We start from the raw sequence: 13,441 nt of genomic DNA, 5'->3' as shown, positions 1-13,441 counted from the left end.
GCACGTTTGAGCTTCAGCAAGAACCAATGAGGTTCATTCTCATGTTACGCAGCACGTTTGAGCTTCAGCAAGAACCAATGAGGTTCATTCTCATGTTACGCAGCACGTTTGAGCTTCAGAAAGAACCAATGTGGTTCATTCTCATGTTACGCAGCACGTTTGAGCTTCAGCAAGAACCAATGAGGTTCATTCTCATGTTACGCAGCACGTTTGAGCTTCAGCAAGAACCAATGTGGTTCATTCTCATGTTACGCAGCACGTTTGAGCTTCAGCAAGAACCAATGAGGTTCATTCTCATGTTACGCAGCACGTTTGAGCTTCAGCAAGAACCAATGAGGTTCATTCTCGTGTTAAGCAGCACGTTTGAGCCTCAGCAAGAACCAATGAGGTTCATTCTCGTGTTACGCAGCACGTTTGAGCTTCAGCAAGAACCAATGAGGTTCATTCTCATGTTACGCAGCACGTTTGAGCTTCAGCAAGAACCAATGAGGTTCATTCTCATGTTACGCAGCACGTTTGAGCTTCCGCAAGAACCAATGAGGTTCATTCTCATGTTACGCAGCACGTTTGAGCTTCAGAAAGAACCAATGTGGTTCATTCTCATGTTACGCAGCACGTTTGAGCTTCAGCAAGAACCAATGAGGTTCATTCTCATGTTACGCAGCATGTTTGAGCTTCAGCAAGAACCAATGAGGTTCATTCTCGTGTTAAGCAGCACGTTTGAGCCTCAGCAAGAACCAATGAGGTTCATTCTCATGTAAAGCAGCACGTTTGAGCTTCAGAAAGAACCAATGTGGTTCATTCTCATGTTACGCAGCACGTTTGAGCTTCAGCAAGAACCAATGAGGTTCATTCTCATGTTACGCAGCATGTTTGAGCTTCAGCAAGAACCAATGAGGTTCATTCTCGTGTTAAGCAGCACGTTTGAGCCTCAGCAAGAACCAATGAGGTTCATTCTCGTGTAAAGCAGCACGTTTGAGCTTCAGAAAGAACCAATGTGGTTCATTCTCATGTTACGCAGCACGTTTGAGCTTCAGCAAGAACCAATGAGGTTCATTCTCATGTTACGCAGCACGTTTGAGCTTCAGCAAGAACCAATGAGGTTCATTCTCATGTTACGCAGCACGTTTGAGCTTCCGCAAAAACCAATGTGGTTCATTCTCGTGTTACGCAGCACGTTTGAGCTTCAGAAAGAACCAATGAGGTTCATTCTCATGTTACGCAGCACGTTTGAGCTTCCACAAGATTTTTGGGTGAACTATCCCTTTAAGGAGTATGAAGCTGAACAGATGATTAAAGCAAATCTGAAGTTTGACAGATTTTAACAGTTTATGAAGTAAGAGCTGAATCACGATCAAAGAAGAAACCCAAAGTGAAATCACACTTGAGTCACACACATTACCTGATTTAACAGACTGATCTCATGAAATGGCGTATGTATGACACGCCAATTCGTATTTTCATTTTTGGCGTGCTATCAACACGCATAATCGCTTTTCAGCGTGTTTATCAACGCCTTTGACTTAACGTTATATTACTGTATTATGTATATATAAATATATGACCTACCCCAACCCCAACCCCAACCCCGTCCCTAAACCTACCCGTCACTGGGGTTAATACCATTTATGAGTCTTCTCCTACCATCCTAGGAAAAGAAATATCGCTCCACAGATGTAGATATAGATTTTGCTTCGTTTCGCTCGGACATTTAACGGCGTACACATACACGCGGAATCACTCGGACATTTAATGGCGTAGACATACACGCAAAAGATTTCGGCGTGGACATACACGCGGATAGCTCAAAGATTTCGGCGTGGACATACACGCGGATAGCTCAAAATGCGTATAGATAACACGCCACTTGAATTGAAAGTGGCGTGTATGTTTACGCAAAGTCATGATGTCATGTTGGATTTAAGGCCTTCAATCCACTGAATCAAATCTACATAACTGTAAATGTAAACCAACACCTCACCCCGTTCAAAATTAGTCTAATTTCAATGGCTCAATTTTAAATTACTTTTGTTTAACGTGACATAACTTTACATCAGTGGGAATAACAGCCTACAGCCTTACACTGCTTAATGCCAGACCGCAGGATTGACCGGTTTTAGAACTTGCTTTTCTGGGTATGCACTAAAAACATGGACAAACTGAAAGGCATTGTTTTCACTGAAAACCATTTAACTGTTGCTTGCACATAAGCGAGGACTGCGCAATAGCCACAGGCCACATGTTTAAGGCAATCCTACGAAAAAAAACATTTATAAGTGTTTTAAACAACACGTGTCTGTCTCGTGATAAACTTCATCAGGCTATCACATACTTTTAACACAAAAGAATCAGACAATTATAGGCATGCCATTGACTAAGCGATTAATCATGCATTAAGGAAACGGCATCTGAATGTTTGACTCACTTAGATTAGTGTGTGAATCTTGCAAAACCAGTCAATTTTTCAGCCCAAAACCAAAAGTAGAAATGTTGTTTTTTATAGCACTTTTCCTGTTAGCATAGACGCATGATTTTCATGAGCTTTACTGTCATTACAGCAATTGATAATTCTCTCCCCATTTCAATGGTGAATCAAAATACTTTTATACAATAATTTAGTAGGAAAATGAGGTTAATAGTATTGAAGATAATGTGACAACATTTAAAATCTTAATGGTCCTCCTCACTATAGACTTAAATATCTTTACGAAGATGTTATTTAACACTTTTTTGCTTTTCAGTTTGTGCTGAAATGCAACCTCTTGACAGGTTTCATGAGATTCACTTTATTATAAAAGGCCGTATTATAAAAGGTCTCAAGGTTAACAGCATGGCGTGAAGGTGGTGTCATTAGACCAAATACACCAGAAAACATTTTATATTTTAAGAATATTAACACTCTAAACCAACACACCACATCTGGACATAAGACAAGACATGCTACACTGGTCAACATGGTTATTAGATGCCAGAACACAGAATTGCGTTGAAATGTGGATGCCAACCAATGTCCAGACATGACAACTCCATATGTCCATCATGTAGGATTGGAAATACCAGCGGCTATACGGAGGACAGGTCCCCCCCACAACTTTGGAACAACAGAAAATTGTCTGTACTCCAATTAATACTGTAACTGTAACAACAATCCCGTTTGTCGTCCCCCCAGCTATAATGTAAAGCATTCACAAAAGTGAATCAAAACACATGAAGTATGACTTGTTGGTTGTTCCTGCTCCAGGAGTCTGGGGTGCAGGTTTGCACATGCTTCCCCAAAACCCTCTGGGCTTTAACTTTTTCTCTGGCCCAGATTTCATTTTAGCTTGCATGCAAACCTGTCAGAGCATCAAACCCCAACTTTCAACACACAGATGGGTAGATGATTATTATGATGATGGTCAAGAAGCTCTCAAGAACATTCCAGGCAGGAGGAAGAGGAGAACTGACCAACACAAGAACTATAATCAGACACAGGAGTGAATGCTTATGAAACTCCAGCTACACTAAATTACACTTTTTCCTTTCTTACAAAAGATGACCCCGGTTAGGAGCTGCAGGGCCCGGTGTCGCCATACACACACACACACACGCATTTACACACGCATACACACACATACAACACGACCGCACAGATAACAGCACGTATAGCCATGCAGAGCTGCCATCAAGCGGAAAAAAACACAGCGAGAATAAATGAAAACTCCGCGTTTGTCGTCCGAAACAAAGCTCGTGCAATGATCAGCGGGCATCGGTTCAAGTTTAAAGGAACAAACCTGTTTATGGCCAGAGCGGTCCGCTGGATATTGGGTTGAATCCGAGTTAAATCCACTATCAGTAAAACAAAGAGGCGAAAATGTCCGGCCACTGCCGAAACAGGCCGAAGCAGCGCACCGAAGAGCCCTGCTGCGCATGCGCTGACTTTAAGAAAGGGAGGAGGGGTGGCTGAGAGACTAAAGCCATTGGATTATACTTTCATTAATGTGTTTCATTCATTTGAAAAGTTACATGGATCTTAGTAAATTACATTGAGTGGTTATGCTTAAATCACGACTTTTATGATAAATGACATAATATAATATATTATTAATTTAATTTAAATTAGCCTAGATAGCAAATGCACTATAAATGAGGCTACTACAAATAATAGACTACAATAAAAAGCACATTCCAGAGTGGTTCTCTTTTGTCTCTCACGACTTAAAAAAAAGAATTTGAGACACACCCCCTCAATATATAAATAAATAGGCCTAAATAAATAGCACATCAAATAGGCTTAAAAGATTTGGGCTTATCTCACGGTCCAAGGGAATAAGTGTTTCCAACATTTAGTAAAATCATACCGCAATGTCATAATTTTGACATGGTCTGTTCAATATTGATTCTAGTAAAAACTTCTAATTATTAACTAATTATAATTACCAATAACAATATCCCATAACAAAACATTCCTTAAACTTGCAAAAACTGGAAGGTCATTTTGCTTTAAACGATTTTCTCCATTCCATTTTCTCAATTAAAATAGTAAGAGAGGAAAAAAAAACATTTTCCCTTTAATTTATTGGAAATATTAAGTTAATATTAAATAAACAAGTTTATCAATAACTAACCATGATTAAATTGTGGTTACTTACTGTGGTTTAACTATATTAGTAACCATGTTTTTGTTTTGTTTTTGTAAACCCATTATTAATTTTCGTAAGGGTTATATAGGCCCACTAAACAAACAGAACTGGATCATAGTCTTTGCATGAGATGATGACACTGATGTAGTAGCCTAAATGAATGTAGTGTTGGCGTATTTCTTAGAGTCAGATTGTTTTGGAAAGAAACATTTAAAATAGCTTTCTTTTCCTGATGCTGACTAAACTCCAGACAGATAACAGAATGGAGTTTCAGGAGAGAACCCGGCCGGCGCTATGACAGCGAGTCACGGGTTGAAGGGAGTGGTGATGTGATTGTGGATTGGATGTTGTAATGTTGAAGCCGCATAACAACTCTCAACTCTCATTCACCGGCTTATATGCGAAACCAAAACCATAACAATGGTCTAAGCTAGACCTGCTCTTTGAATTTAAAGAGTGCACTGCCTGGAAACGCTTGGAAATGAAATTGGTGAAGTTATTCATTTGTGTAGATTATCGACAGAATTGTTTTTGGACCCAAATGGATACACCGCTCAGGACTGTTTGAAATTTGAAGAGTTTTTGCAACTCATTTAATGGATGACGGAAGCGCGGAGACTGAAGCGCTCATCGGGAGCTCGAGTGAAGATGTTCGGTCTCACCTGGACGGAAGAAACGCTCCTGCCGAGTTCAAAGTTTACAAAAGAAGATGGTTCATCTTATTTGTTCTCTGCCTGCTTAATTGTTCTAACGCAATGGTATGTTATAACCAATCATTTACAAAGTTAATGTCAAAACTGAAGTTTTAGTTAACCAAAGTGGTGCTAACAGAATATTTCCACACACGAAATTTTCTTAATGTTTCTGGTCTGTACTACGATTCATCGGTGCACGTTGTTCCAAAAACTTTGTTTGTCATCGTAATCTTTCATCAAAATGTTCTGCAAGTAGAAATATGCCCAAAGAATTGAATTGATTTCTGAAGATGAATTGCTAAATCTGAATTACTCCGCCTCTACAAACAACTTTTGTTTTTACTGACGTCACGAAACCCCTCATTGCACAATTGCTTTACTTTTGGCCCTTTTTCCTTTATTTTCGTTTATTGTTCTATATTGTGACTGTTTTCTTCTTTGAAAATGTTTCAAGAAAAAAAAAAAAATTGGTTTACTTTAAAAACCCAATGAAATTAACATTTAGCAGACAACACGCCACTTGAATTGAAAGTGGCGTGTATGTTTACGCAAAGTCATGATGTCATGTTGCTTGTGGCCTTTAGTTTGTCTACACTAGCTTTCACCTAGTGTAGGCCATTCATATTTAACTAAACTCAATTTACAGTATTTTTCTTCCTGTAAAATGACTAAAAGCATTGATGACTCATCTTAAATGTTACATTTTTGTCCAATAAATGTTTCCTGAGAATGTCCCTCCCCTGATAACCACCTGCCTCTGATTTGCAATAGAAAGTAGCAAATCATGTTTCACAGCTCTGTGCTGTAAACTAACCATATTGGCATTTTTTGTTAGGCTCATGTTCAATCATAGGTATATGCAAAAACTGAGTCAGTTAATCTGCATATCATATAAATTCACTGAATACTCTATTGATTTATTATATCTGTTGCTGCTCAACTCGCCCCATGTATCCAGTGTTGAAACGATTTAGGAAATGTTCACACACTCCACTAGGGGCTTCAGTCTACAGGGTCATAACAGGGTCTTCCTAATAGCCCAGCTGTAGTAGGACATGGATACGTCCCCCTGAGGCTATTATCTCTGAAGAGGGCGTGTGCCAGAAAGGGGCTTGTCAATCTTAATTACGCACCCGTGGCTCCAGTGGGACTTGTCATTTGCACGGACACCATTGTATATGTGTTAAAAGGCCAAGACGTCCAAAGCTGTTCATCTGAAATACGAGATATGTACATCGTGTCTTGGCACACTGTGTTAAAGCTTAGCAGATGGTGTAATTCTGGGTTTATTTGAAGATTACAATCTTGAGGAAATCTGATAACAGCCTAAACCTGTGGATGTGGGTCAGAATTGTAGTCCCGTGCATGTGTTAAGAAGCAATTCTAAAGTACAATCAGCAGTTTATTTTAGGAAAGCATCTTATGTTACACAAAATGCACAAAGGGATTTCTACACTGACTGTGAAAAAAGCATCTATGCATTTGAATTAATGCGAAACAGCATCCCAGTAAGTTGTGCAGTGGTGCATGACACGACTGTATTGTGTTTTGGGATCAGCTGACTGCCATCTGTCACGCTGCTGCATACATAGTATTCTTGATAGCAAACAAATAAAGGATTTTGTGTGCAACAGTGTAAATGAACAATCAAAAACACTGCAAATGGTCTCTGCACTGCAAATAATGCTTTTCAAGGGTGTAAAGTACTTAAAAGTCAACATGAAACGGAAGTTGCTGTAGTCTTTTCTTCGGTATTGTGACTTGTATCTGAGTTAAGCTGCTTCTCGAACAAGAAAAACGGTAGGGCGGGACTTGATTTTGTCCATTTGGGAATTGATTGGATCGTTTGTGGTTTGGTATTGCTATGATGTCGTGTGAGTGACAGGTCATCAGAGAAGAGATGTCGCTGCAAGAGGGAGGGGGAGTTGTTTTGATTAAAGATTACAAGGCACATGAATTAAAAGAAAAAGATGTGCACGGTTAAATCATAATAAACACTGCAATATTCCATAAAAACAAGAACCGTCCATTTTCATTTCTTCATTACAACTCTAGTACCATTAAAAGTGGATACTCGTGTTACTAAATTACGGTATATTCCTAAGGGTAGTCTTTTTTATAGTATATAGTATAATTTCTCAGTACGATTTGAACCCCTGCTGCTCTTTTACACTGTGTGTTTGTCATGTTTAGCTCATGTGAGGGGCCCTTCTGACCTGTGGTTTCTGGTTTTTGCAGCTTCAGCTGTTAAATGTTGAACTGAGACTTTGTGTCATATGAGCAAGCTGTTCCTGTCTCATGCATTTTATCAATTCAGCCGTGTCAAGACACCAACAGAAATAAAATATTGTCTTATATGTTGTATTGTTGTGAACTATGCATCTGTATAACTCAATGTGCAGCTAAACCTTTGTTTTTATTGTGTTCTCCACAGTCGTGGCTGACCTTTGCACCCGTGGCCGACCAGACAGCACAGTATCTGCGAATCTCTCTCAACCTGGTCAACTGGCTGTCGCTAGTCTATGTTGTGGTTGCCATTTTTTTCAGTTTCATCACAACATGGGTACTGGACACACTGGGACTGCGCTTCTCGGTATACAGAATCATATTTCTCTCTACACACTCTCACACTTTAACTATAAAGCAAATATAGTAAAGTGATAGTTTACCCCAAAATAGTTCACCCTTTCATCATTTACTCACCCTCAAGTTGTTCCAAACCTGTATGAATTTCTTTCTTCTGCTAAACAGAAAAGAATATATTTTGATGAATGTCGGAAACCAAAGAGTTGATGGACCCCATTGCCTCCCATAGTCTATAGAAAACAAATTCTATGGAAGTCAAGTAATTTGATTAAATTAAGTACCCCCCCTACTTCTACTACCTTTGGACGTAATGCCTTCCGCTTTGCATCAGTACATGACTGGAACATACTACAAAATACCCTGAAACTTACATCTCTGATCCCAATCTCCACCTTTAAACAAAAGCTCGAAAATTACATAGTTGACTCTTGTTCCTGCTGACAATCATGAACCATATTTATACACACATATTTAAGCACTCTATTCCTTTTCTTTTTCCCCTTTGTTGTCTATCTTTTTTTAATTTAGTTACTTGTTCTATGTGTTATGTGTTTGACTATGTGCAGCTGTACAGTATGTTCTTATTTATTCCTGTAGCCTCTTGGCCAGGTCATGTTTGTAAATGAGAAGTGGTTCTCAAACAGTTTACCTGGATAAATAAAGGTTAAATAAATAAATAAAAACAATGGGGTTCATTAACTGTTTGGGCACCCATATTCTTCCAAATGTCTTCTTTTGTGTTCAGCAGAAGAAAGAAATTCATACAGGTTTGGAACAATTTGAGGGTGAGTAAATGATGACAGAATTGTCATTTTTTGGGTGAACTATCCCTTTAAATTTTGTTTTCCATGTTATAGAACAAAAAGGACCAAATAGTTTTTGCCAAATAGCATTATTAAAGTTATTGTTCCTACTGTAAAAGCCATGGTAAAGCAATAATGCATGTCTTTTTTTTTTTGTGGAAGTGTTGACTAATATCACAGTTAATTGTAAATATAATTGAAGTATCTGTGGTATTTTGGCAGAAATTTTGGTTAGGCCTACCATTGTAGTGTGACACCATGCCATATTTAAAACATGAAGGTTAAAGTGAAGGTCATATAATAGTCTGTAATAACTGATCATATAGGTTTCAGTGAACTTACAGTTTTTTTAAACGTATTCCTTTAAACTTACCGACGGCACTTTTTTCTTGAAAAAAGTGCTATTGGTCCAGTCTGCGACCCACTTCCGACTTTTAAAGTTTTCTCAAAAGTTAGTGTACTTGTCATTTTGTCAAGTAATCCAAAACCTCATTATGTAAAAAAAAATATTTTAATAAAATATTATTTAATTGTGTTAACAAATGATTCAGCCATTTTATCCTATTTATTTATTTTAAACATTTATTATTATCAATAATTATAACATTTAAAACATAATTTCCCCTAAAGTTATTAAACACAATACATCATTTGGGATGTCGTGGGAAAGAAACTTTTGAAAATGTGTTTATAAGAAAAATGACAGATTCTTCCTGTGGTGGAAAGTGAAAGTCACACAGAACACACATTTTCCATTCCACTGCGCTACTTTTCCATTGTTTTTCAATGTAAACGAATTAGACTGACGTCTTTAACCATTTTGCAGCGTCTCGCGCATTCTAAAAACCTTTTAAAAAACGTGTTTCTAGACTGACCTGTTTCTCGCAAAAAGCAACAGGCCCTTATACTTATACTTTACTTTCTTCCTATCTTCTGAAACAGCTAATCATGGGCTCCTGGCTCAACATGTTGGGCAGTGTCCTGCGTTTCGTTGGCGTGCTGAAATGCATCCCAGAGTGGGCCGTGTTCCCTATGGTCATGGGCGGCCAGACGCTGTGTGCCTTCGCCCAGCCGTTGATCATCTTTGCCCCCACCAAGCTGGCAGCTCTCTGGTTCCCCGATCACCAGAGGGCCACAGCTAACATGATGGCTTCCATGGGTAACCTATTCACCCACAGCTCATGTTTTACATGGTATTCATTTCTATGTATGTAGAATGCTAATATTCTTCTCTTTTGTTTTCCAGCAAATACTGTTGGGCTGCTCTTTGCGAATATCTTCTCTCCCATGATAATTAGTTACACCAATAATCTTCTTATGCTGGTAAGACCGCTTAAGTCAGAACTTGGTCACAAACGAATTTCAATGCTTGTATGATCTCTAACAGGCCCGTCGTCTGTCTGGGTTGTAGCTCTTTATATATGCTATACCTGCCGCCGTAGCCTGTTTCCTAGCAACAGTGGGGATCCGTGAACGCGTTCCCCCAACACCCCCCTCCGCCAGCGTGGTGACCTCCAGCTCTGAACCTTTTCTACAGGGGGTGAAACTGGTACTACACACACTTCTGAACAAACTGACACGGCATACAGATCTCACAACTCTTTACTGCTTGACTAATGAGCATTTTTCAAAAATGTATGAAACAGCCTCTGATTTAAGGTGGCATTTAGTTTCCTTACATTTTGTATTCTGTTACTTTTATTTACAGCTACTGACGAACAAAGCATATATGGTCCTGCTGGTGTGTTTTGGTTCAGGAATAGGAATATTCACTTGCTTTTCCACCTTTCTGGAGCAGATACTTTGTGTTAAGGGCTACTCAAATGTAAGAACCCAACACGGGATTATTGCCAACACAAAAACTCACACGTTCACCTCAAACTTTTTTTCTTTTTTTTTTTACCTCAAAAGCCAGCCTGCTCCATAATATTCTGAGTAACTAAAATCAAATGTTTAAAAACATAGGGTGCGTGTCAGTCAGGGCACTGATCAGGGAGTCGGCCATTTTAGGAGCTGTCTCAATCGCAAAATCCTTCCAGTGCACTGGAACGTTCGCTCCCTAAAAAATCCCACAATGCACTGCAAAAACCAGGGAGAATTGTGTTCCTATGTTCCCTTACCGGAAATTTCGTCTCATTGTTGGAGTGCAAAACATAAAACGCACCAGCCTAGTCAATAAAAATAATGACATGCCATAGAAGATTAAAAAAGACAAACCGTTTTTTTATTATACGTCATCATAAACGCACATCGCAAGACAGCTAGTGAACACATCTAGTTAACATTCGGCTTAAATGTTGTAAAGATATGTAACATATCAATGTGTTTACACAGCATAACAAATAATATCAAAAAGATATAGGTCCTGCCTGTTGTTGAATAATACCTGCGGTGACTTTGTACAACATTGGGTAACACTTTATTTTACAGTGTCCTTGTTACATGTTACATACACTTACCATAGTAATAACAGTAAGTTATGCATAATTACTTGCAACTAACCTTCAACCAAATCCAAATCCTTCCCTAACCCTATAGTAAGTACATGTAGTTGCTTAATATTACTCAGTACTTAAATATATAATTACACTGTAACAATGACCCCTTAAAATAAAGTGTAACCCAACATTGCACGTTGACGCTGTACATAGTCTAATTGAGTAATCACTGTCCCAATGTGTAGTCTGGTGCCCAGATTCTTGTACACACGATATACTGATTCATGAGCTCGGGAGCTGATTGAGACGCACCCCTCATAATAAACATATACACAGCATAGATGGATAGATAGATGAATTAGTATTAGTACTGTTATTATAAGTAGTGTTAGCTTTGTCGAGTCAAATTATTTACTTTGTCTCTGCATTTTTAATGTGACAGGACTTTGCAGGACTGTGCGGTGCAGTTTCCATTGTTTTCGGTGTTCTGGGCGCCTTTCTCCTGGGCCTGTACGTGGACAAGACCAAGAATTTTACAGAAGTCACTAAAATAAACATGTGTTTGACATCTCTGGGCTGCTCTGTTTTTGCAGTGGTGAGTATAGCGAATGATCTCAGTGTTGCTAATGAGTGCTTGGCCTGAGATGTTGTCGTCCTGCTGTCCTTCAGGTGTCCCAGTTAAGTGAGCAGAAGTTGATCATTGGTGCAGTATGTGCGTGGTTCGGTTTGTTCGGGTATTCTGTATATCCCATCGCCATGGAGCTCGGAGTTGAATGCTCATACCCTGTGGGTGAAGCAACATCCTCTGGATTGATCTTCGTATCTGGGTAACTTTTGTTTTGTTTTTTAAACCAATGCTGTGGCTAAAACTCTTCTCTTTAGTTCTTTATTATAGACTAAACTGATGTGTTTAATCAGACAAATTCAGGCCGCCCTCTATATGCTGCTGCTTCAAGCTCTGGCCAAACCAATTGCAGATTCTTCATTATCCGTATGTGCAACTGGAGCGGATGCCAATTTGAGCTGGACAGGTGAGTGTTGCACGATAGCACGCCGTGCACAGTGTTCACTGTGGAGTGTGCTGAAAAAGCATGGCAGTATTCCAATGGCCATTAGTTTCCTCCCTGCACCGAGTCATGACTCCCAGCATGCTTTGCAACTCTTTGTTGAGTGTTGTTGGTTAGTGCACTATTTTCACTTCATCTTTCCAGCTAAACTAAACCCACATTTAAAATGGGAACATGTCCAAATTAATCCAGCCTTCCGGCTTTTCCTGGTCGCTTGATGAGTTAATGATAGAGTTGGGCTGAGCTCCAGGCATTCATTTGTTTTTTTTCTCTCTCTCTTTCTCCTATTTGCACACTCTCACACAAACACACATTGATAGTGCCAGTGCTGGTGATGGCAGGCCTGTGTGCTCTGGGCACCTGCTGCTTTGTTGTCTTTTTCCACACGGATTACCGGAGACTCCGTGCGGAAGCCACAGCCTCACCAAAGACAGTGACAGACCAGTCAACAGGAGGAGACACCTGGGCAAACAGCACTGATGCATAAAGAGATAGGCAGAGAAACCACAGATGACCGTGTTTACGCACACTTTAAAAAGACTTTTACCTCAATAACACTGAAAATCTGTGCCTTAAAAATGCTAGTTTGTTTTACTCAAGAAGTGGTACCACCTCAAGTGCCATTAATGTTACATAAAACCTTAGACGCACAAAAAACATTTCTGTTTCCATTAAAGAAACAGAATAGATAAAGGTACAAAGACCAAATGTTTTATGCAAGTTTAATCTCTATGTATATATGTTTTTATTGCATTAAAGGGTACAGAAAGATTTCTAACTGTTATACTTCAGGCATTATTATTTTTTACAATATAGTTATTTTATGAGGCAAGTTAGAAACTAAGGCTATTGTTTTGTTTTTTATGAAATTAGAGGTATATTTGAGTGCAATAAAATGTCCATAGGACTGACTTTCTACCTTAAGAGCAGAAATGAAAGATTGCTGGCTTCAAGTATCCATTCTGTATATAGATATGCTATCATTTAAACTATGGTATTGTTGCACATATTACAGATTTAGGCAATACTCAATTTGTGCGGTCAAAAGGTTTATGACTGCCAAACTGTATATTTGACCATTATCCCATTCACTGCAAGTTTTGTTTCTCAAATAACTCTGTGGTGTTTCTCTTCTCACTCAAGTGAAGTAATATCCTTTTCATGGTAAATGTATTCATTTAGCAAGTAGCCATGTAACGAGCGTGATAATGTACAATAAGGTATGGTGCC

At 39.0% G+C, this 13,441-nt stretch overlaps 2 protein-coding genes across 2 annotated transcripts in view; one reads left to right on the top strand and one right to left on the bottom strand.

Moving 5' to 3' along the window:
• The window catches only part of LOC130072505 (polycomb group RING finger protein 3), a 49,001-nt gene extending 45,116 nt beyond the window's left edge, over nt 1-3,885 (bottom strand). The window contains exon 1 of the mRNA XM_056237637.1: nt 3,774-3,885. The gene's annotated coding sequence lies outside the window, so the exon portion shown is untranslated. The remainder of the gene's footprint in view (nt 1-3,773) is intronic.
• A 1,333-nt stretch (nt 3,886-5,218) lies between these two features.
• slc49a3 (solute carrier family 49 member 3) lies at nt 5,219-12,892 on the top strand. The gene is made up of 10 exons (XM_056237670.1): nt 5,219-5,380; nt 7,752-7,910; nt 9,649-9,865; nt 9,953-10,029; nt 10,118-10,255; nt 10,415-10,531; nt 11,587-11,739; nt 11,814-11,971; nt 12,063-12,175; nt 12,532-12,892. Exons 1-10 carry the CDS (start codon nt 5,219-5,221, stop codon nt 12,696-12,698), a joined length of 1,461 nt encoding a protein of 486 aa, XP_056093645.1. The 3' UTR covers nt 12,699-12,892.
• The last annotated feature ends 549 nt before the right edge of the window (nt 12,893-13,441 follow it).

This window comes from Rhinichthys klamathensis, unplaced genomic scaffold (assembly GCF_029890125.1).
Source record: "Rhinichthys klamathensis goyatoka isolate OS25496 unplaced genomic scaffold, OSU_Roscu_1.1 h1tg000491l_1, whole genome shotgun sequence".
Lineage (NCBI taxonomy): Eukaryota > Metazoa > Chordata > Actinopteri > Cypriniformes > Leuciscidae > Rhinichthys > Rhinichthys klamathensis.
Note: the sequence above shows the minus strand (reverse complement) of the source record. Positions and strands in the feature narration are given on the sequence as shown.